The 24,582-nt window shown below is 40.8% G+C and overlaps 1 protein-coding gene across 2 annotated transcripts in view; it reads left to right on the top strand.

Moving 5' to 3' along the window:
* Positions 1–24,582, top strand: part of LDLRAD4 (low density lipoprotein receptor class A domain containing 4) — a 211,917-nt gene that overhangs the window by 25,563 nt on the left and 161,772 nt on the right. For both annotated transcript variants that reach the window (XM_069853253.1, XM_069853252.1), the window contains one exon: positions 5,854–6,312. In XM_069853253.1, coding sequence (XP_069709354.1) covers positions 6,273–6,312 — 40 coding nt within the window. In that variant the 5' untranslated portion in view covers positions 5,854–6,272. Of the gene's footprint in view, positions 1–5,853; positions 6,313–24,582 lie in introns of those variants that run through there.

The following is a 24,582-nucleotide window of genomic DNA, read 5'->3' on the forward strand; positions in this document are numbered from 1 at the left end:
AGTTTTCTCACTTGCCCTGCTTAACACAGCTTCTACAGTTTCTCCCAATAATTATCTCATCCAAATCCAATAGCTTGTCATGGAGATCTCGGTAAACTTTTCCACCGGGGTTTTACTGCAGTCTGTCAGCACAGCTACACTAAAATGTATGGCCCTTTAGTTTGTTTGTAGAGGTAGAAAATAGAGGATCCAAATTAATTATTTCACTTAACAAGATTAATGAAAGGAAATGTGGCATGCTTCTTTGTGTTATCAGTTTTTTATAGGGTTTCCTGAAGTGAAATATGCCTTGCTATCTGATTACCAGAGGCTATTTGCTTTGGCACGAAGCTACTAAACAGACCAATTTTTATTCCACTGTTTCAGTTTGTTACTTCACTCCAAAAAGAAATAAACAGGAGGAGGAGGAGAAATGTCTGTACTGAAACATTCATCCTTTTTCTTTTAAGATGGGCCTTGTTTATAAGTGGTTTTTGCAGTGTGTGCTGGCATTAAGGATATATTTTGCTTCGTAGAATATTTTTCTTAACAGGCTATCAAAAACGATGCTTGGGTTTGGCCATATGCCCTCTTCTCAGGACCTGTTTCGTGCTTCAGCTAATGCAGAAATACCACACATTGATTGGGTTGGGTGTCCTCCCTTTGCCCCAATTCAGCAAGTGCTGTAACAGAAAAAAGGGAAAAAGAAGCTTGGACGCTATTCCTAAACAAGATGAAAAGTAACTGAAAGTATTTGTAGGAGTATAAATATGTGTAACAAAACATGCAAACTCATTTTGTATGTCACTGAAATACACAAAGAAAGTGAAATACAGCAGCTGTCACAACTGACCTGTACAAATATTGAAGACAGTGAAAACAAATGATGTCTCTCTGTGTGTGAGAAAGATGCATTTAGATAAACATTTTAAACATCTGGTTTTCAGTTTGATCTCATGTGAAAGTTGCCTTAAGTTTTTTAAGAGGTCTTTGAATTATGGAGCGTAGTATTTTCCAAGAGCCAGGATTCATTTAGCACTGGAGTAATGGTGTCTTGGAAGGAAGACAGATTACAGACAGAAGTAAGTAAAATAAATGAAGATCACACAGTAAAACATAGGCCTTACCATCTAAAAAAGAGTAGGTACAACTGGTAGTTACTAATATATCTCATTTAGAAGTCACTATGAGAAGCAAAACCGAAGCCTGAAAAACTTGGTGAATCCAAAAGGGGACGGAGAGGTGAGCTATGTGTGTGCACATATGCTTAATTTTAAATTGCTTTAGCAAACTTTAAAAGGTATTTTAACAAACAGCCTTTTATAGAAACAACATGTTGAAAGTGTTTTTCCAGCCAGAAACTTCTTAAATATGTATCAACGCTCGTGCTGCCTTAACCTGTGGGCCCGACTTTCGTGAAGCGTTTAAACATGCGGATAGTTCAGTGCTTGTCCTGGGCTTAGTCAGATGACTTTTTTCCTTGAATTTGGAGACAGGCTTAAATCTCCTGTTGAGCTAGAGTCGTGCTGCCCACTCAGCCGTGTTGCTTCTGTCTGTTTAGTCACAGAGTAGGTCGGTGCCAGCAGTGGCCAAGCTCCCGCTGCGGGTCTCACCCTGTTTGGCACCCGACTGCAGGGAGCACGGTGGCAGCAGAGCAGGGCAGCTCAGGCTCCCACCCCTCTAAAATTTCTTTCACCTGAAAGCTAGAAATTCAAGCAGGAAGTCCTCTCTTGATTAAATTAAATTAAACCACAGCTCATAAGCTGTTCGGTAACTTTCTAAAAACTGTGAACGTGTGAGCTTACTCTACAGATACTCCTGTTAAACACCTTAGTGAAACGCCGTCTATTAGTGTGTCTTGTGCCAAGGGACACCAGAGGAAACGTGTCCATGGCTGTACACCTTCTGGCAACACATCCAGTGAGTTCCTAATGCCTGCGTGGGAACCAACAGCACAAGGACAGAGAAACAGCCTGTATATAGTGAAAGGAAATGGAAAAAGAACAAACAAAAAAACCCAAGCTGCAGCATTTACATGTCAGCAGTGCTTTTGAGTTTTTCAAGATATTACAGAGATACCAGTCTCAGAAAAAATAGTATTTTACTTCTTCTTTCAGTGCGAGTTCTTCCTGATTCCAGCTGGTCCTGACTTGTGATTGCACAATACTTAATAAAATGTATTATTGTAGGATTTAATGACGTTCATTTTCTACTTTTTCTTCTCAGATTCTTTTTTACAGTGGCTCTTTTATATTGCATCTTCACATGTTTAGGAAAGAGGAACAGCAGGTTCACTACCTCTACCATGAGAATACAAAACTCACGTAAGGTGTTAAATAATTAAAATATTTTCTGTCTGAAATTTGAGTGATGTTCAGATGGGGATGTCTTTCCCAGGACCAAATCTAAGAAAAATGGAGAGGATGAAAACAAATGGATTTGATTTTTTGCTACGTATTCAATCACATAAGGACATAGTAGCCAAAAATCTTTATAGAGCAGCTTCATATTTATAAAACACAATGTTTTGCTTTGTTTTGCTTCTGAGACTCTCTTAACATTGCTGTGGATGAATGAAAGCAGAAGTGGAAGAAGAGTTCCTGTTGCAATTGGAAATGAGGTAATGGATGGAACAAAGAGAAGTTCTCTACTCTTTCTAGTCTACATTTTCTCTTTGCTACCTGATCAGTATAATGGGGCGTCTTTCCACCAGGATCACTGCAGGTTGTGAAAAATACAGTAGTGACATTGAAGAACACACCTTATTGTAGTCTGTTGTATTGTTTCTTCTCCTCCCTCTTTTTCAGATGAGTATTTCCCCTTTTCATTCCTTTAAGTCGGTTGGTTTGACATTTCTGCACCCCACTGGTATAAAATTATAAAAGTACAGCTTCACTGGGGTTGGCTGAGCCGTGCCAGAACGTGTCAGCAAAGGTCCTGACCCATTCTGTCCGTGCAAACATGGCAGTCTGTTAGGAACAAACACAAATCTTCTCTATTTAAACATTAATTCAGCTTTAATGGAAAATTTCTGGATAATGTAAAGTACAGCAGAAAGGTCATGGCTTTATGTGCTGTGAAAAAATGGAATTTGCTATTTTCCTGGTTTGCTGTTGTATTGGCTGGGCTGCTTTGTCATCTTCACCTGGATGCATTCGAAATCTGAGAGACCTGAAATTGTTGTGCAAATGTAACTGATGGAAGGTCTGCCTGTTGAAAATACTCATAGCCTGCTTAGCTATAAGTGTGAAGCATTTTATAAGTACTGAATTTTATGAATTGTGAAGAGGCCCAGCACGTGCTGAGCCCGGCACAGGCTGGCCCTGGCAACCTACTCCGCTTCCTTACTCGCGTCCTGCTGGCCGCCTCCAAGCTTATTATCCACCAAGGGAAAAGAGTGCTTGTCCAGTGACAGAAAATGCTCACTTAGGGCAATCAAGAGATATCAGTGTCTTCTTTCACTTTATGCCTTTGGGGAGGACTTAAACCTGATGCAGTGCACTACCTCTTAAATTTTAAGCTCTGAATGAACTCTCTTAAGTGTTTCAGTGTCCCGTAATGTTAAAATTACATCTTTCTCTCTGAAGGAGCAGTGGTTGCCTACACTGTAGAGTTCCTTCAGCATTGTTGGGTTCTTAACTTGTTTAGCAGAAATGTTGAAAATGTGGAAAGTGATTATTCTTTTAATAAAAAATTATTTTTCAAAAAAGGTAAATGTAGTTTATTCTTATAAGAATTGGAAGTGCATGATAAGTGCATGTAACAGTAAGAGAATTTCCCTGGATGCTAAGGCAGTGGTGCACATCTCTTGAGCATCTCTAAGATGGGGAGAGAAATTAAAATGCTGAAAATAGAAGGCATCAAAATTGTAGATTTGTAAACCAAAATCAAAAGCCATAAGGCTGAAAATGTGAATGCAAATATGAATCTGTTCTTATAAATATAGAAGAAACTTGGGCCTCTAGAGAAAAAGCTTGGGAAATGAGTCCAGCATCTATCTGTACTCATTAGAGAAAAGTCAGCCAAGAGAAATATGTGCCATGGTATATGTATATTATACTTGCTCAGTTGTGTGTATTTGAGAATAAAATTACTTCATATGAAATGGTTATTTTAACCACTTCAAAGGGCTGAAATTCAGGAATAATAGCATTTTAAACACTATTCTGAATTTTTTTATGCGTCTTTTTCAGGTAGATGATACTACATGTAAGGGCTTTGGTTTAGGTTTTGTTTTTTCATTCATTTCTACTTTCTCTCCTGTGAAGTTGAGATATTTGGATAAGAAATGGGGAAAATGTCTTACATCTGTTCTGTAACCTGACTTGATTTGAATGCAAATGACTGGATTTGAATACAAGTAACCAATCAATCACTCCTGTGCTGTGTTTTGAGACAAAAACATGTTTTTCAGTAATACTGTCTTAACAGAATTGGTGTGGGGGGACAAGCAGCAATGTGGTTATGCTAGAGGGTTCGTCTTTGTTAGCAGCTGGCTTTGATTCAGCGTGTTTCGAGGACAGTGGCGTTCATCGGGTGACGGGCTCGCTTGGTTGCAGTGACACACCTGAGGATGGATCCATTCTGTCTGTCCAGACAGGGCCGTAGTGCAGCCCTCGAGGGACGGCTGGCTGTGCCTGCAGAGCAGAACGTGCTGCAAGGAGCGAGAGAATCTTCTCTGCAGTCTGGGATCTGGGATATTCAGCCTTACTCTTTGGGGTATAAGATAGTCTCTAGGTCTTGCAGGTTGAGGGTAAAGGGTGAGGTGGGTCTGGGGAGTGGGTGGTGGGTTATTCACCCCTGCCCGCCGAGCCCTGTCTCGCACTGTTCTCCAAAGTAGTGGTTACTGGGACTGAGAGCGACACTGGCACCCTCGGATGTGGGCGGCTCCAGGAGCTGGACCTTGGGTCCCATCTGGTAATGCAAGCCCTGGCTAGACTAATTAGCTAAAATCTATTAGCAGATTGTAAGATCATCACAGACGTAGTTTCAGCTGGCCTGTGCCTCTGAATTAGGAGACAGCAAGCCAAGCATGACTACGTGAAGGGACAGGATGGATGGGGAGTGAGTGGGTTCTCCTCCAAGTCCTCTTTTCTTTCTTCCTTCCTTTATTTCTAAAATAATCTGACTAAACATGTACCTGTCTAGTCCTTGCCTTCACCCCATAAACGTGTCTTGATTTTCAAAAGATAGTTGTGCAACAAGTCCGATTTTCGGTGAGCTGCAGGTATCCGTGTTATGCAGAAATAGCAGGACCAAGAAAAACTTAACTATATTTCTCCTTTATAGCCTGTGGGTGTTTTTAACCTTACCGCATGTCTGAAGACATCCAAATTGCATCATCTGTGTTACAATTGAGATTTTAAACAGATAATCGACAACACAGACGTACAAAGATTTTTAACCTCAGAGGACTCTTAGAACGGCATATAGAGTGTTGGGAGACAGCACTCCCTTTTGCTGCTCCAGAAAAGAAGAGCAGCAGCTATATGATATGCTAATAATCTCACTGTGGTTTTGAATAGACTAGACTGGAAAGCGTTGAGTATTTTTCCATTTTCCTTTTAACTGCAATTTTGTTATTGTATTGCTGCCCCCATCTCTGCTAAATATGGCTTTTGAAATGTAAATCATATCGTGTTCTCAGAGATGCATATGACACCCTCAGCACTGTTCCTCTTTGCACTTCAAAGAGCTGTGTGGTCACACTTTGCATCTCAGCAAAATCGCAATATTTGCCTTCTGAAGATCTCCTTTAATGTGTACAATCAATCCCTGATAATGTGTTTTGGGTTTTTGTTCCCTGGAGTCTGTTAATTTTAATGTTGCTACAGGTCATCAGGAAACATAATCTCTTCTTTTTTAATTTCTCAGTGAGCGTGCCTGAGGGGAGAGGAACACAAGAGCGGAGAAACAATTGAACATCACCATTGGCCGAGACCTGAAAAAATGGTGCTGGATGAACGGAGGATTAGAACTTAATTGTAAAAGGGAAATAAAGTCTTGGCAGGTGATTTGCTCCATTTCCACATTCATCATGACCCATATCCTCTGGCTGGCTGGTTGATGGGACTGTCGAACCCTTCCTGCTTGAATTCAGTGCAGATCCTCTCTGCCTACATTTTGAAAGACCTGGGATCAGGTGGGAACTGGATGGTGCCAAATACAGGAATGGAAAGAGAAATGGACTCAAATGAGCTAAGATGGAAGTGACTTGAGAGCTCCAAGATCAGCAATTGTCTCCAGTAAGGACAGGTTAAGACGGGAATCTCAAGCTTCGCTGGGAGAGCAGTATGCAGGAAGCTGGTTTTCAGGCCACAAATGCTTTCACAGGTAAGGAAACTGTTCTAGTTCAGTTCATAGTTTTGGGACAGTTTACTGGTGTTTAGAAAATAAATTGGATAGGTCCTGGCTGTACTTTCAGCTTAAGTAATATCTTAAAACAGTTCATTTGAGGAACAATTCAACACTTGGTTAACACGGAGTAACATGGTCATTTGTATTTCAGGCCCTCTGAAATGGGTGGCCGCAAGCTTTAGGGAAGGTATGTCCCAGCTTTCCTCATTAAAGTACTTATCAACAGCTTAATGAGTGGCCTCCTGGGTTAATATAAGACATGGTCTGTTGAGTTGCTCTTATGTTCTGCATGGGAGCTTGACAGGACACAGTTCATATCAGGAAGCTTCTCAGAAACGTGTCAACGTTGAACTTTATCTTTTTGGCCAGCGCACATCTCCGCACAAAACTTCCCAGGTACCTTCTTCTTGTAATCCCTTTTTCCCTGCGCCATTCACACACTGCAACACTTGAACTGCAGAACCAGAGGGTTTAAACTAAAACTGTTCCTCCTCAACCCAGTGCATTTCCTTGTAGAAACACTGAAAATAATGTAATGAGAAAGAAGGTGCCAAGGTGGTGTGTCTCTCTGAGGAAAGCTCCCTCTGGTGTGAAGGCCACTAGGGTTCCTTCAGGGCTTTCCCTGTCTGGACTGCTTTCTGATTTGAGAAGTGGAAGAAAGAAACAGGGATCAGAAGATCTTTCTGCTTTGTTTCCACACCTGCTGGGCAGCTGAGACCCTGCAAGAAATGGGTAGAAAATCGATTGGATATTCCTCTCACTTTAGTAGGATTAGATAATGCTTTAGTACCACAGTGAAAGTTAGTGATGGGTGAGACGTTTGTTTTTTCAATTTTAACTTTTTGCCTTTAGAAATTTACTGGAATGTGGGTTGTATCTTTGGGAAGATTATGTGTCTCAGGCTGCTTTACCCTGGGCTGCTTGCAGTTTTAGGTGCTCTTCCAGGAAGGAACAGCAGAAATGTTCATTTCCCTGTGGTCAGACTCCCACTTTTTCCTTTCCGAAAGCAGATCTGCCCTCAGAGGCTTGTCCCACTCTTCAGGCTGCAGTGAGGCGGTAGCTTTGTGTCCGGTTGTCCACCCCCAGCACATTGATTTGGAGAGGTATTGCAGTTCTGAACTGTCTCTGTTGCCTCCCATTGCTTTGATTTACAGCACAGTTTCCATACATGTCAGTGAGACGCGTCTTGAAGGAGAGGAAATGGGAAACTTCTTTCGATGTGAGTTCCTGTGTTGACAGGAGATGTGAAGTCTGAGACCACTGCAGGGTCACTGGCTGACAGCACATTCCTACAGGTCTCCCTTGCCATTCTTGTCCTGTTTGTGCATCTTCCTCCTTGCTGCTCTCTGCCCATCCTCAGCTCGTCCCTAGGAGGTTTTGCCACTCCTTTGTTCTCTGCAGAGATTCCTGCTGTGTGGATATCTATTCTTTGTCTTACCTGCTCTGCCTTCTGTGGCTCTCCTCTTTGCTGTAAACCTTATTACTTTCAGCACTCTTGCAATATTGGGGTTTTTTCAGCTTTACACTCTTCTGCCACAGCATCTGCTGTCCCTTAGCTTGCAGAAGGCAGGGGTTGTTGGCTCTGTGATCAGGATACTTGTGCAACAGGGTGTCAGAAAGCTGGCAATCGTGTGACTTCTGCTAGGTGGAGGTGACTTGGCAACTAGTGCTGCACAAAATTCAGAGAGATGAAACCAGGATTCCCGGGGACCCAGGACAACAGCCACATTGTGCTGACAACCAAGCATATTCAGACCTATTCTGGAGACTTTTAATAAAGGTAAGGTTGTTTGGTCTCTTGTAAGAAATTCTTACATTCTTTTGGAGTTGCCCTCGGGTTAAGATGTTAATAAACATTTTAAGATTTTGGTAGCTGTACTAAAGAATTGCTAAACACTGGGTTAAGTTGTACCATATATTCAGGAAGCTTGTGAGGGAAACAGGCAGGAGACTTTTGAAGGAAGCAGGCTGCAGTATCATTGGTTTATATGAGAAGACGACAAGGATTTCAGTTTCTTACAACTGTATCAAATTGATATCTGCTTTTTGGAGATCTTTCTTGTTAGATTTATATAATACATTCAGCTGTAGATGGTGGGTAGGTACATCTTTCTTAAAAAAATCTATTGTACTGTGCTATGCTAATTTAAGAATTGCAATAAAAGTGTAATGGCAGGTGTATAAGGTTACTCCTCTGATCCTTGCTATATTGCTCCTTTTGTTTTAGTGGAATGCCAGTTTAGCTCTAGGAGAAAACAGTAGCTGCTGGTGACAGAGGGCATGACCACATGCAGAAGGGAGCTAATTTGTACAGGAAAAGCTTTGATATCTGAAACCTGTGCAGTGTCAACACTGAATCTAGCCATGCTAAGTGATTGCAGCTATTGCAACAATCAGAGTAATCATTTCAATTTACAACTGCTGGCAAAAGAAGCCTGGGAGGACGATGCCCCTGCGTAGCCACCTCTGGAGTATTTCATAAACCTCCTTTCCACCTCACTAATAATAATCTCTGTGACCTGGAAAGGCTTACAGTTAACGCTAGGAGATACTTTGATCCTGTCTGTACTCTCATTTTACTGGCACAGATGCCAAAGCTGCCCTTCTTTTGCAGATGGCTCTTGTTCCAAAAGATGGGGTCATCCAATCACTTTGTCATATATTACCTAACAATAGTTTACGGTAAAAGCTTTTTCACTTTACTGGCTAAATACTAATTTCAGTAGATTTTGAAAGTCTAATAGGTTCAGTATTACAGAATGTAGAAAAGGCAGTGGGAGGGAAGTGCTTCTAGGCTTGATTAGGAAAGGGATGACTGAGTTTATCGTGGCAAAAGTTATTTGAGTGGTAGCAATCTTGAAAGTTGAGAAAAGAAAACTTGAGAACAGAAACAATAGTATGCAAGAAAGTAAATTGCATTCAGCTCAAAGAATTGTGATAGGGAAGATTGCCTGGGAAACAAACCTAAGAAATTCAGGAAAGCTGGCAATTTCTGAAGGAACCAACTTTTTCTTTTCCAGTCACAGTAAAGAATATTAAAAAGCGCAAATAAAAGATGTTCAATAAAAAGTGTAAGATGAGGCATAATTGCGTGATATGAAAACTCATACAGAAAGTGGAAACTAGATACTTTACTAGGTACTTTACTAATTGTAAAAAAAAGCATTAGGAGAATGCAAGAGCCAAATCAGGTAGGCCAGTGCCCAAAACAGTATAGCTAATAAAGGACACGGTAACCAGGAAACATGCTATATTCTCAGCAGTAATAAGAGGAAGACTGATTTTTCTGGAGTATTAGTTGAGAAGTAATGCCAAAACTCATGGTCTGATGGTGCAGAGAGGACCGAGTAGTTCATGACATTTTTTTGCATCATTCTTTGCCAGAAAGGATGACCTGCAACCAGGTGGCAAGAAAAGGACTCGTGCCTTGAGAAAGGAAAGAATTCCAGCTAAAGCAGGAATAGAACTGATTATGAGCTAATAAGATAGGATGATAGGTATTTTAGAACAAGCTAGAGATTATTAACTTATCTCTGCAACGTCGGGTGAAATAGCTGAAGCAATGTCTGAGCAATTAGTGGTTACACTGGAGAACATTTGTAGGACAGTCTAGGTTCAAAGAAGCTGTGAAAGAGCAAACACTGCACCTACACATGTAAACTTTCCTGAGTAGATAGCTTATCTTAAAATTCTCGGGGGAAAAAGTCTTGAGTTGAATAATCAACTGATTTTTTTTAATAAACAGCCTGTGGATAATAACATGATAAATGAATTTGCATAGTTTTTTTTCAGACGATACCTTGTCAGTGGAGTCTCATTTCCCTGAAATTATTCCCTGAAATTAGACAAATAGTATATCTTGATTTTTTGAAGGTTTTTTACCCTTTCATTAACTAGGTGGCAATATGGGTTACAAGGTGGGTACACAGTTGACTGGAATGTTGTTCTTGGAATAATTGCTAGTGATTCATAGTCAAAGTGGGATTCTGCCCTGGATTGCCTGAAAATGTTCACAATTTTAATTAATGAGTTAGATGATAGAATCTGCATGCAAAATTTCCAGATGACACCAACCAGGGAGAGGATGTAAACCCTCTGAGCACAGGATTAGAATTCAAAATTAATGTGGTGTCTTGGAGAACTGATCTAAAATAAACATGATGTAGTTCATAAAGGACAAATTCTAAATTGTAGTTGGGCAGGAATAATCAGCTGTGCAAATCAACATGTAGAATAACTGGTGAGGCAGCAGATCTGCAGGAAACAGATGGGCAGTTGCAAGAGATCAGAAAGCGGCTATGAATCAACAATACTATGCCATAAATGTTACGCTAGCATACATGGACAGGAGTTTGCATGTAAGACATGCAAAATAATTTTTCCAGTCTATTTAGCATTCATGTGGCTGGTGCACTATTTCTGCTCCGAGCAGCGTTTTTCAGGCCCATTGGAAGCATCCAGAGAAGAGCCAAAAAAAGGGCAACAGGTCTACACAACATGACCCTTGAGAATTGAAAGAAATGGTCTTTTTCAGAATAGAGCAGTAATTCTCAAACTTTGTGAAGGTGTTTTTCCTAGGTTCCCATGAAGCAGTGGGGTTTTATGCTGAAGCCTTGAGCTGTAGGGCAAGCTGTGGCTGTGATACAGCGGTGCTTCGGTGTGATGGCCAGAGGGACCACCTTGCTCGCACACTTCTTAGTTGCCATGAAGTGCTACACCTTCTGCTGCAGCCACTGTCAGTGCTGAGGGAACAGCCGTGGGGGTCTTGGGCAGCCAGGGTTCACTTTTTAAATTAGCTGCTTTCTTGACCAGAGTATTTTTTGAGTGCAGGTTTAGGAGAACATTGTGATCCTGAAATCAGCTGTCCATCACTGGGGAGCATGTGGCACAGGGACATACAGAATGATCAAAGGACAAGAGAAGCGTTATGGGATGGATTAGGAATCAGTGTATGAAGCCTTCTGACCTTGCAAGGTCACCTTAGGTCCATCAGGATTTTATTAGCTCTGCCTTAGCAGGAGCTCTGTCAGACCTGGGCTGACTTGGAGGCATTCCTGCCCTGTGACCCTTAGCACTGCTAGAGGGATTATTAGTTCTGGCACTATGGAGACCAGAATAAATATTAAGAGGTTGCTCTGTGCAGTGGGCCCCTGCCCTTCAGTCTAGCACTGACTATTTTTTGTCACCTTCTGATCCCATTCTGTCATAGCTTTGTATCTTCTCCCTCACACCTTTCTCTGTGGAAGTGATGGCAGCCTCAAATCTTTCCATAATCCTTTGCAGCTTTATTTCTCAAGGTCATTGTTGATGAAACTTGACCTTGGGCCATATCTAGAGAGCCCAAGTTACTCCCAAGGAGCAACTCCTCTGCTTGGCTCAATTTCCCCAAGCCCTGCATTAACACAGAAACTGAACATATCTGTTAGGAGATGATCATGTTCACAGTGTGGTAGAGCTTCTCCAGCCCTCCATCTCTGGTCTGTATCTCCTTGGCTCTCAGGACTCCTGTTACATTTCCTGTTCTGAGTTTCATGCTTTCCTAACCTCTCACTAACTCTTCCCCCATCAGTGCCCAAATCCCCTCTCTCTGTACTGAGGCTCTTCCATCACTCCCCATCTGGTCTTACTTCTCTTCCAGATTCCTTACCCTTCTGGTAATCTTTCTGCTTTTCAATACTCTCCTTCATCCTTCTCTTGCTTCCAGGCCTCTCCCACTTCCAAATAAACTCACTGCAACTTAATTCCAGGTTGTCTAAAAGCCCATTCCCCTCTTTTGTAGACTCAACCCTTCCTCTCCTCATCTATCCTTCTCTGGTGCGAGTACCTCACATCTCTTCCACAGTGACTTCTGCTGGTTTGTGTGGGACCTTCCTCAGCCTGTAGCTGAGTTTGGCTTCTCTCCCTGCATCTTGTTTTGCTTAATGTGGTGATTTGGGTGGGGGTGGTGGTTCCAGAAGAGGGAGAGGCTCCTTGAGGGATTACATGGGAGACCAGGTAAATTGCTCCAGCAGATTGTGTGTGACCCAGTTGGCCATTATTCGTTTAGAGAATGGAAGAGTGAGGGAAGATGTGATAGCTATTTAAAAGTATATGGAAATTTCATGTAAAGAGGAAGGTAATAGAAACTGTTTTCCAGTTCTGCTGGGAATAGAGCACAGAGTAGCAGACAGGCTTACTGTGGTGGGGAGATTGAGGTTAGACGTTAGGAAAATCTTTCTAATGGTAAGGATATTTAAGAGCTGCAGCCAACTGCCTCGGGGGGTTTCAAAGTCTCCGTCACTGAAGGTTTTTGAGAACAAGTTAGACAAATATCTGTCAGGAATGGTTTATGTATAGTTGATCTTGCCCTGGGGCAGGGGAATGGACTTCATGAGAGCACTTCCAGCCTTACTTTTCTGTGATTCTATTGTTGCTGGTTCCCTGGATAATAAATGTACATTTTTAAAGTTAGTAATCTACCTGCACTGTTCTATCTTCTCAATGTTTAAGTAGATTCTGTCGAGCTCTTGGGATAATTGATAACGGATAGATTAAGAGCTTTATGTGTTTAAAGTCTTAACTCTCTTTTTGCTGGAGTATTGCTCCATTACGTTCCCTCTAGCCTTCTTTAAACATCTTATTTTTAGAGGGTGTGACATATGTTTCTATGTCTGTGCAACTTGTATAGGAATATTTTAATGTTACAGAAATACAGCATCCATTCTTCTGTTTCACAGTACGCAAGTATTTTAAGAAACCTTTTGCCGTTCTTAGATAGTAAGCATATTTAAGGTAATTGTTAAGGATAATCAAAAATAGGACAAAGCTAAAGCAACCACCCTTTGAGGTTTTCTTTATTATGAACAAAACTGCAATTTACTGACACCAGTTATATACTTAATGCTATCTGCTGCTGAAGATAGCCTTCTTCCTCAGAATTATAATTGAAGCTCAATGTAAAACAGCAAAACAGGTTTTAAATGCCTTCTAATAAGTATATAAAATAATTAATATTAAAAGCAGTTGAAAACTCATTTATACATTAATACAGGTCTCCCACATTGCTGCTGTCGTTATTTGCATTATTTTCAATTACAGATAAACATTTCATTTAAAAAATGCAACTTGAATATGTAGCAGAGGTTTCTCACTCTCCTCTGAGTTTTGTTTTCATCTGCCTCTTGAAGCTGGTCTGGCCTCCCTGAAATCTCTGCAATTTTCTTAACAAATGCATTCTTCTTTTATGAATTTTCAAGGTTACTGTGTCACCCACGGACAACTCGTACTGTCTCTTAGTTCTTGGGAGAAACAGATTGCTTTCTGCAATGCTCCTTAGTCAGCACACAGATAGTAACAGATCACATTCCTTTGTATTCCCTGAGATATTTTACTTAGAGTGTGCAATTTGCTGAGAGCAGATAGTGTTCTCAGCAAAAATACATGGAGGAAGATATAACCTCAGTCTTAAAGAGCTTGCTATCTAAATATGTTACATTTGGTAGCATTCAGCGAAACTGTTTTAAGTATAGTAATACACAGCTTGGAAGTCTCCTCTGCAGGGTTAAATGGTTTAATAGAATTACAGGAGTGTGAGTGACTGTGAAAATCAATTCATGAGCAGAGGTGCCATGTGAGAGTGATAGCTTTTGGTAACACCCTAGTTCTTCTGTTGTCCTTAAGATTAGTGATTAGAACAGCAGTGCTTTATGCTTTAGGTGGCTCTTCAGATCTGGGAGGCTGGATTTTAAGTTTTGATCCCAAATGCTGTGTAGGTGAAACATGGTTTTCTTCTTCCTTGCCTTCCACCTCCAGAAAACAGGTAGTTCTCTTCAAACATCTGCTTGAAGGACTGTTTAATCTGTAGCTGGACAGGTACTTTGCTAATTGAACTGTGGCAGCTTTTATCTAAATAGCAGGGCATTTCTCATGAGCCAAGGATTTAGTATTTTAAATGCTCCTCCTTTCAAATTTTTATTTGACTGGAATAAAAAATGTTTTTCCCATTTGCTTGATTCTGTAAAATAGTACATGCGTACACACTTGCTAAGGGGAAAAAGGGAGAATTTAGGCAGCATTCTCTTCCAGAATGTGGTCTTGCTGTGTGAGGCCACGTGGAGCTTAATGAATGTGAAGGCAGAGGAAGGCAGAAAAGAAGCCAAGAGGAATCCCGTAGCATGGTGTCCTGTGAAACATCTTGACACCGGACTCAGAAAAGGATCCTGCACTGACCTGGAGTTGCAGGCTGCTGCATCATGTAATGCCATTCATATCAACCTCCATCCTAAAATTATTACTCTGATCTGAAAGGATTTTTTTATTTTTAATTTTTAATTATATTTTATTAATATTTGAGTTAAATTAAATTCCATTTAAAAGTCCTTTAATTCTCAGTCTAAGTGTAGTCTTGGCTGTATGTGCATGATCCACTTATTCTTGTGACAGTTAATCCAGAGCCCAAATGAAAGACTGTGGATTGCACAGGCCAGGGATAAAAAAAATTCAAGTTTAGACAAAGATCACGGCCAATGGTATTAATCAGATTATTGTCTGAAGTAGTGCATTGCTGGAATGTCACACTTTTCCTTCTCAAAGTCTTGAGAGGGAATACTTTAGCCTGTTTATGGAGATGTCGAACATAGGTTCTCAGGCTACCTCTGGTAACCATTTTTAGTAGACAGTACTCAGCCGCAGCATTAGCACTGGCAAAGCTGATGGTTCTTTGGAAATGCCCATCTGCCATTTCTTAATGGTACATGTCATGATGCCTTTGAATGATACAACTTAATCAGCCAAATTGCCAGTTGGGGGCTGAATATGACAATAAACTTAGCTATAAATATGCTACGTTCCAGTGTTTAGTTATAATAAAAAGGCAGACTTTATGAATGGAGAACATTAATACTTAGAACCTTAAGTTCTAAACTAAAAAGAGGTGAAAATTGATTGTTACATTGGCAGTATATGTTTTCTGTGAATTCTTCCCAGTTAATCAGGTAGGTTTGGTTTTGGTTTTTTTGGGTTTTTTTTTAAGAGAAGAGATGGCATATGACATTCAGGCTGTGTCCATGGCTGGCTGAGGGCATTTTCCCTGCTGAAAGGGCCATTTGTGTCCTTAAGGTAGTGCTCCTGCTGGTGTTGCTGCAGACGGGACACGAACCTTTGGCTGTGGTCCCTGCAGGCCAGGCGGGGGGTCAGAGCAGCCGCGTGGAGCAGGCTGGAAATGCATTTTGTTGAACACTTAAAGTTAGAATCATAGAATCACCAGGTTGGAAGAGACCCACCGGATCATCGAGTCCAACCATTCCCATCAATCACTAACCCATGTCCCTCAGCACCTCGTCCACCCGGCCCTTAAACCCCTCCAGGGAAGGGGACTCAACCCCCTCCCTGGGCAGCCTCTGCCAGTGCCCAGTGACCCTTGCTGTGAAGAATTTTTTCCTAATGTTGCTAAGAGAGGAAGCGTAAAGCCCAAACCAATGCAAAGCTGTTGAAGCACTTGACTGTGCCCTTTTGGAAGCCAAGGAGGTACAGTGGCTGAGTGGAAACCTGAGCAATATTAGCCAAAACCTAGATTTATTAACATAAAAATGATCCAGGCAGTGGAGTTTTGAGTGAATAGCGTGAGGTGAAGTTTTAGTCTAACATTTTGCTGCTTGGTTTTTCTCTAACACCATCAGGCCGTTTGACTTGGTATTCTATGAATTTTCCTTTACTGTAAAAAAATATGAATTAATGTTATGTTTCTTTGTTTTATGTTATAACAATGCCTTTAGAAATCAGGACTTGCAGTTTGGGTAAAGAGAGAAGTGAAAATATTTGGCGTTGCAGGATAAATGTGATGAAAAAGGCTAAAAGTTATTAAGGAGAAGGTAATACCACGTATACAGAATTAAATTTTACATTTACTTCTCTAATATTTACACCCCTGAGGGGAGACCTTATCACTGTCTACAACTACCTGAAAGGAGGTTGTAGCAAGGCTGGTGTTGATCTCTACTCCCAAGTAACGAGCGATAGGATGAGAGGAAATGGCCTCAAATTGTGCCTGAGTAGGTTCAAATTAAATGGAAAAAAATCTTCACTGAAAGGGTTATCAGACACTGGCAGAGGCTGCCCAAGGAAGTGATTGAGTCACCATCCCTGAAAGTGTTTAAAAGAGCGGTGGGTGAGGTGCTCAGGGATGTGGTTTAGTAGTGGACAGGTATGCTTGGACTTGATCTGTTTTCCAAACAAATGGTTCTATGGTTCTGTGACTTTTTAGGAAAAGAGGCCAGGATGCATGGGGAATAATTTACTTGTCAGGCCTTATTTTGTTGCTGATTGGTTCTTCTGGTGGCTGTATTTGCCCCATCTTCCATCCTGGGACTTGGCTTTCGTCTCCCAAGCACACACCCCACACTGCCTTTCCCAGGTTTTATCCCTGGGGATTGCCCAACCCCAGCTCCAAACCCTTTCTAGAAGGATGCTCCCACCCTATTTAATTTCTACTCAGCCCTCAGCAAGAGTGAATAAACAGTGGTTTCTAGTAGGATCAGTGCTTGCTAATAGGGTGTAGCCTTCAAGCCCTGCCAGCCTCTTATACTCAAAGATTCTCTTTTCCCTGGAAGACAGTATGGTGCAACACTGAGATGTATCTGTAATAGCACTGCTGCTTTCTGAGATCTCTCTTTTCCAAAGCTGTGCTCATGTAAGGCTGGGGAACTGCTGTTTTCTGAAACAAAGGGGCTTCGGGCAGGTAGGTTTCAATGGAGCGTAGAAACTTGGGGTTTGATAGCAAACCAGAATTCTCCTGTATCCCCTATTTGAGTCTTCTCCTGTAGCAAGCCTACTAGAGTTGGACTATAAAACTTGCCCAGTAGTTTGGGCGGCTGAATTTCTTTGAAAACCATCAAGATGTGTTTCCCAGGGGTTCGAGCGGATGTGTCTGTGAGTGGGCAGCAAGTGAGGGCACTCTTCTTGCTCTTGACAACCACGGGTCCATTTCCATGCTCTGTCATGTTAGGATTAACAATCTGTTGATAGTGAAGAAAAGATTGAGCAGGACGTCTTTCATATATTGTGGGTTTTGATTTTATTTCTTAAAATTTTCTGTCCTGTTGTGGGCTCTTAAGGGCAAGAATAGAGGAAGCTTTGTTTGAGGAGTGAGGAGTTAACAATGAGGATTTTTCATGATGAAAACACCCCAAAAGAATCCTACTTTACAGCCAGCATCTAAGCAGTATCTTAAATCCATGCCTCTCAGGATAAGGTCATCTCTGTTGTTAGCGGATAAAATAGCTTCATTCAGTTCAATGCAATCGCAGACAATGCTCTGTTCCTGTGTACTGTAGGTGTACATATGCTGAGATGGTGGGAGGAGGACCTAAGACAAGGTACGGGCTTCAGAAAAGCCTGGAAGACGTGCTTGAATATGAGTTGTTCAGGAATTGTTTCTTTATCCTGGAGGCTTAGACTGTATAAACCAGTAATTTTTACTGGCTGAAGATGGATTCACAACCTGGCTGTGTACTCAATTGGTCATTGATATAAATGAAAAAATTGGAGTTAGTGCATGAGTCTCCATTTTCCCCCCTTTCTGAGCTTTATTATACTTGATTTGTTTATCTCAAAATAAGTACTTTCAAGATAATGTCTGCTTCTGGTTGCTCAGAGAGAGAATTTGAAGAGACACATGACCTGCCATGAGAATGCAGGAGTAAGTTCAGGAAAACCTCACTGTTCTTAGCTTAGGATGTAGGAGGCATCTGTGAACTAAAGACTTTTTTTTTTTTTTTTTTCCTATAGAGATCATAACTTCTGTGCCCAAACCAGCGCTGTTTATAGAAATTGTTGGAGAGTTCCTATGTAAAAAAAGGAATAGGGGTTAACTCTGACAATTAAGGCAACAAGTATGGTTCTTGAAGATGTTTTTATTCAATGCCTTCTCTAGTGTATGCGTGGAAAAGGTGACATAGCATTGACTTAGTGGCTTTTGTACTATTTCTCAAGTATATTACTATTTTAAAACCATGTTGTTCTACTTTTTGATATAAACAAGTTAATATTCTCTTAGGCATATGACTCCTGCTCATAGTGATCAGTGTTGCACCAAAGAACCTTAAACTGAGATGAGGACCTTGCTGGACCAAAACAGTGAAGCTCAGTCCCTTTTAAAATCTCAGCATCAAAAAAGTCAATATAGAAGTGGAAAGAAAAGGTACTGCTGTCCTCAATTTATGGATAGGTGACTAAGGCAGAGGTGAAATATTTATATGGAGTGAGCTAGAAAGCTTGCCAGACCTGGGAACTAAAGCCACAGCCTCTGAACCCCATATGAAGGGTGAAATTGTAACCACAAGTACTAATGTATTGAATCTCAATGTCAGCGGTATACCTACTGCTCTGTTTTCTCATATATCCTTTGTTGTATCTTTATTCTTTTCACTTGCTGCCATGAAGAGAAGAACATAAGTCAGTAGGATTTCTTGTGGAAAGTGGAGGCGTGCTTTATGCCAGCATTGCTGGAAAGAATTTCTCTGAAAAAGAATTACAGCTGCCCGTAAAATATGTGACACAAGCAACCCTTCTCATCTGCAAGTATTAATTGTGCATTGGGAAGAAGGGGCTGCTGGGATACGAGACTGCTTGAAGGAGATGGGATATTACTTAAGGGCTTTAAAAAAAAAAAGTCATTGAATTGCCAACTAGAGAGTAGGGTTATTGAAATTTATGGGAACAAAATTTAGTGAGATGAATACAAATAAAGCTGTCCATGTCAGTTTCACTCCTTTTTCAAGGATCTTTAAATGCAAAATATGATTTCATTAGCGTAATGCAGGCAGGCTTATTGCTTTGTTGCTTTATACCCGTATGGATCGGACTTATGTGGTGTCTTAAGATGTGTTTGGAAGAACCTCAGAAAGGTCTGTTCTTTATGTAATTTGCTTTCTCTGAAGGAGGAAAGGCAAGTTTTGTGGAAAGATCATATTTCATACTACAGCCAGTGGTCTGTTTGGAAAGCAAACAAACGAGATACCAAAACCCACAAGTATTCAGGCATATGAGCCCTTCTCCTCCAGGAAATCTTTAAATAAGCACTGAAGATTCTTCAGTTTGCTGAGGGCCATCTTCTGCTATGTAAGCAAAACAGCATTAAAACCAGTCATGGAGAGCCAGTGGGAAGAAAATTCTCATGCAAGTGAAATTGACTGTTACGGTATTAGCATTTTGCTTTCAGTCAGTATTGTGATTGTGAATGACATTCCCCAGTTGCCCTTATTTGTGACACTGTGGATCAGCTTATAGACAGCTCCATTGCCCTCACAGTAGCTTCTTTCCCAGCTGTTTGGTACCTGTGGCCTAACAAAGTGGTAGTGAGATGCTGCATATGTCAATGAAAGAAGTAAGAAAAGAGAAGTGAGACCTAGGAACAACATCTAAAAATGAGGTGGACTTGCACAGTTTCACCCTGAAAGAAATACATGCTGGAGGCTGCCACCTGGAAAGAGTGTTCATGTTTGAGAAGAGTATCGTAAGTCTAGTATGCTGGTTCTTAGTTTTTCTGTGCTTAAATATAGGGCCACTATCTAAAAGTTAGATCAATATGCGACTATGTAGACATTACATGATGCCAATAAATTAATTCCCAGATATTTTTAAATAAACTCTTGGTGCGCTCCCATTTTCCTTCCTCATCTTTGCTGTTATCCCATGTGTTTGTCCCCAGGCTTTCTGTATTTTTTATAGAGAAGCTAGTAGTAATTTTTCTGAATTTTATTCTTAAATAAAATAGATCAGTTATACAGTGTTAACACAGGTTGGGTTACAGCTAATAGCCGTAGCTGGTAACCTTGCATGTTCTATTTACCTCTGTGGAAATAATGAAGTGTTAAACTGAGTGGAGCAGTAATCCTTGAGATATAAAAGTAGGACTCATTTAACAGAGGTATTCCAAAATGATAACCTTAAAGATCCTTTTATCGATTGACATTATGTAATATTGTCAATCTCTTATGACTGATTGAAAGAGTGCAGCTTTTTAAAGATTATGAGGTTTAAAAAGTATAACTTAAAGTGGGAGAATAATGTGTAGAATATTTGTGTACACTGCTGCAGCAGGCATGCGCTTGTTGTACTTGAATATTTCAAAATTATTCTTTGGAAATTAGAAATTAAATAAAGAACAAGGTAGTGTGTGTATAAATGGTACGAGAGATCCCAATTTAGTAGCGTTTAGGAGTTGTTAAGAACACTTAGTTTTGCTAAATGCAGCTTCCAGAAGAGACAAAATTGTATATTGTCCAGTTCAATTACAAAGGAGTATTTCAGGTCTCGTTAAAAAGAATCAGGGAGGCCTTTAGTAAAAGGAGAAGATACGTTACTGCTGTGGTCCACTATGAAGGTAAATGTGTTTTCTCACCATTGTGCAGATGTTCCAATGTAGTGATGGTATCCTGACCTGTCACTATTACATTTGTTGATTAGGAATGACTGAATCATTTAGTGTGAAATGAGACAATAACCCTTTCCTTTCCTTACCTGCCTGTTACTTCCAGTTTGTTCTGCAGCTTTCTTGAAAGTACCACTGTTTACGGTTTTTTTTCCTTTTGTCAAGTTTTACAGTGGAAGTGGACTCCACAAGAAGTTACAGGAGTTGTAAGAAGTCATTAGATATCTATATTTCAAACAGGTAATAATTGGTTAAGCTTAGCTGCCAGATTTTGTATGTTAGGAGAACTGAAGCTGCAGCCTTAAAATAGCACATAATTTTACATTAGAATAAGGTATTAATAAAGAATTAAAATAAAGGGGAACAAAGGCTAAAATAAAGCCGATTGGAAAAGCTCTGATGCGTATCAGTCGGAAGATACGGCATAGCTTTGTTTTTCTGTTCTCAGTAATAACACTTAGTTGCTTTGTTTTAGGGTGATCTTCCTGGGAAAAAAGATTACTCTGGATTTTACTTCCTATGGCATTTCAGTTTAAATTTGGAATGATTGCTTTCTTAATGGCTCTGCATCTGCTCCTGACCTACAGTTATAGGTGTCATGAAGAGTAAATTATGTATGATTTAGAATTCAGGTATTGATACTAGCAGATGCATGCAGGATAGTGTGTCAAATGTAATGCTTATCCTTAGATTTATTCTGCTGGACTTTATTGTGAGATATTTGGAGATTCAGTTTCCCCATAATGATTTATGCTGGCATTGGAAGACACTGAATCTCTGATGATCTCCTGGGTGCTCTTGTTCCTGAGAAGAGCTGTTCTGTTTGCTGTAAAATACATCATGTTGAGCTGTACATCCCTGTATTAGTAATTTCTACAAAGCAGAAATTATAGGGGGTGGTAGTTTCTTTCATTAGACCATCTGATTTAGTTGGAGAAAACAGACAAGCCAAGTGAGTTGCATCTCCTTCTTCAGGTCTTTGTAAAAGATCCTGAATGACAGGTCTGCATGCTCCAAACACTGCCTGGTTTTTCTCCACATGTACCTGTTGATCAATTAAAAGGTAGCTTGTCTCTTTATAAAACTTGCCGTGATTAAACTACTATGTCTACAATCAACCATGGCACTGTAATTTCAGCCTTTGCCACTGAGGACACGTACCCTGATTTTCTTGGAACTGTCAGAGTTAAAGTTACTTTCAGCCAGTTTGCTTTGTGCCGGCTGCTCTCTTCACATTTTCGCACTCTGGGTGTAGCCAGGAGGGCTGACTCTTCTACCTAAGCTCAAACCAAGCTGTGCTAAAAACCCGATGAAGCAGTTAAGCCTGTGATTTGCTTCTTGGTTTATGTTGTTCCCATCCCCTGAGACGTCACCGCAGACCTTATTGGTAGCCAAAGTGTTTATTTTGTGGCCTGTCATGTGTGATCCAAACAGTCTATTTAAAGCTTGGTTTCATGCTCCTCACTCGAATCACCTTGGCTTCAGGGGCACATTGCACGGCTTTGCATCCTTGTGAGGGGAATTTTCCTGGAGCAGACAAGTCACTTTCTTCTTTGTAGCATTTGCAGTTTTCTGTCAGTTTGAATGTGCCTCCTTCCTCCTGATGCCCTGCTCCTCTCAGAGCTTTGCACCACTAGTAACTTTGCTGCAGGAGCCTTTCTGGAGCTGATGGCAGTGTGCATACAGAATCACAGAATAACCAGGTTGGAAGAGACCCACCAGATCAATGCGTTCAGTACACAGGAGAGAAGTATTTGTCCCCTCACAGCTGCCCTGGATGTATACCACATTTCTCACCTCCTTCTGATGACCGATCCAAAAGAGCCTTTGGATAAGACTCATTGTGGTCCAGCTTGAGAAGCTGGCTGTTTGGCTTTCTGGCTCTTCTCCATGGAGAGGGGAGCAGCCGTCAACCGGAGGCTTTACTAAAAACTTCTGCTTCTGAAGGCTTCTGCTAGCTCCAGCAGTCCTGCTGGGACTTGGCCAAGTTGGCTGTAGTGGTTTCTGTGGAAGAACTATGCTGAGGAGTAAGTGGTTGGAAGATCCCTTCTGCCAGTGTAGGGACCGGCATCTGTGGTTTTAGTTATAACATGTTGTGAAGAAGAAGAAGGTTTGGTCTTTTAAGACCACTGTTTCGCTTCCTGCAGGAGAGGGGTCATGTGTAAGGAGTCTCATTGCAAAATCAGGATTCTTATTTTTTACCTTTAGTTAGAACCTTTCTGTCATCAGACTGTCTGAAGGGGCTCTGCTCATGCCATTTAATGCTTTTCCCTGTGTGGTACGAGGTATACACATACTTGTGATCCAGATGTGCGTAAAATGATGAACAGAAACGTGACAGAAAATCTATAATTATGAGTTAGGAGTAGAAATGGGTTGGGGACCTTGAAATCCTGGATTTCCAGGGATTTACATCACATGTTTCTCTCATTTTTTCTCTTTTTCAATAAGGAATACATGGAGAACTTGCAAGAACCATCATGTAAGGGTGTTTTTTGATGACGGTGTTTTTGCAACTACTTAAGCACATTTTGCACTTAAAATTCTCCCACTACGGCTCCATAAAACTTTTTAACTTCTCCTAAAACAGGAAGTCTTAATACTAACATAGATTTTTTTTTTTTTTCCCTGTAGTAGCTCTTTTAGTATTAGTCTAGTAATCTGGAAGCTTGAAAATTTTTTTGAAACAAGAGTTTCAAGACAAACACATTGTAAATTTCCCATTTTGTGAAGAAGGAAGCATGAATAACCTAGAAATATCAATTAATAGGAAGATGTGTCTAAGGTGCTGAGTGTAGATGCACTGAGAACTTCTATAAATTTCTAAAAAATTTATGAAAATGTTTATGCTTCAGTGTTATTTTCCATCTGATTATAGATAATGCTGTCAAGTACTGTTGCTAACATCAAGGATAGACCTTCATCAGTTATTACAATGTTTGGTTTTCAGGCTGAGTGCAATGGAGCCAGTTTCTAGATGAAATTTGTGCATAATATGCATTATTTCTATCATGGCATCCAAAAAGCAGCTATGGCAGTTCAGCAGCTCAGGCACAAAATCTTCTGACTTCTCCCTTTTCATTATGTTTGGCAATAATTTTTTTGTTTGTGTGCGATTCCTTAAAAAGTCGTTGTGAATGTTTTTGAGCTTGAAGTAATATTAATCCCAGAAGAACAACGTCTGTGGTAAAAAGGAAGGAAAAACTTACACATGATGCTCGTTTTCAGAAGCTAACTGGTATTGCCAGCAAAATTATGACCTTATCAATATTAGTTGAGATTGAAAACTTGTGTACCATAAGGGTGTTTTCTACATTGTGAGAGAAAGTAGGAAAATCACTGGATGGAAGGCAGAGGGGAAGCTGAGATGCAAATAAGAGTGTCTCCCTTTGCCCCTACGGGTAGGGTTGCGTGCATCAGGACTTTGTTGACTGCACAAGGTGTTCTTCTCCAGTACTATATCTGCCAGCCTAGTAAATCCTGGACATGCTTAATCATCCTGTTATTTGTCTGGAATAGAGGATCTTGGAGAGGCACCAGGATCCGTCCTGCGCTGCAAATGTATCGGTACCATTTGTGATTGCTACTGCAGAGGAGACTCCTTTCCATCAGCACTGGGCACTGCTTGCTCACTTGAAGCTGGGGAGCACTGCTTGGCACGGGGCTGGCACAGTCGCAGAAACACACTGTTCCCATCTGGAGGTGTTGTCCTGTGTCCTACTTGAAAGTCCTGTTATGTCTTGTTACGGTCCTGCTGAAGTTGAGCTGCTGGGACATGTTATCACCAGTGTGTTAGTAACTGAGGACACAATGTCAAATGAAAGTGTGTTTGAGCCCTT

The sequence above is a fragment of the Phaenicophaeus curvirostris genome, chromosome 3, assembly GCF_032191515.1.
Source record: "Phaenicophaeus curvirostris isolate KB17595 chromosome 3, BPBGC_Pcur_1.0, whole genome shotgun sequence".
Lineage (NCBI taxonomy): Eukaryota > Metazoa > Chordata > Aves > Cuculiformes > Cuculidae > Phaenicophaeus > Phaenicophaeus curvirostris.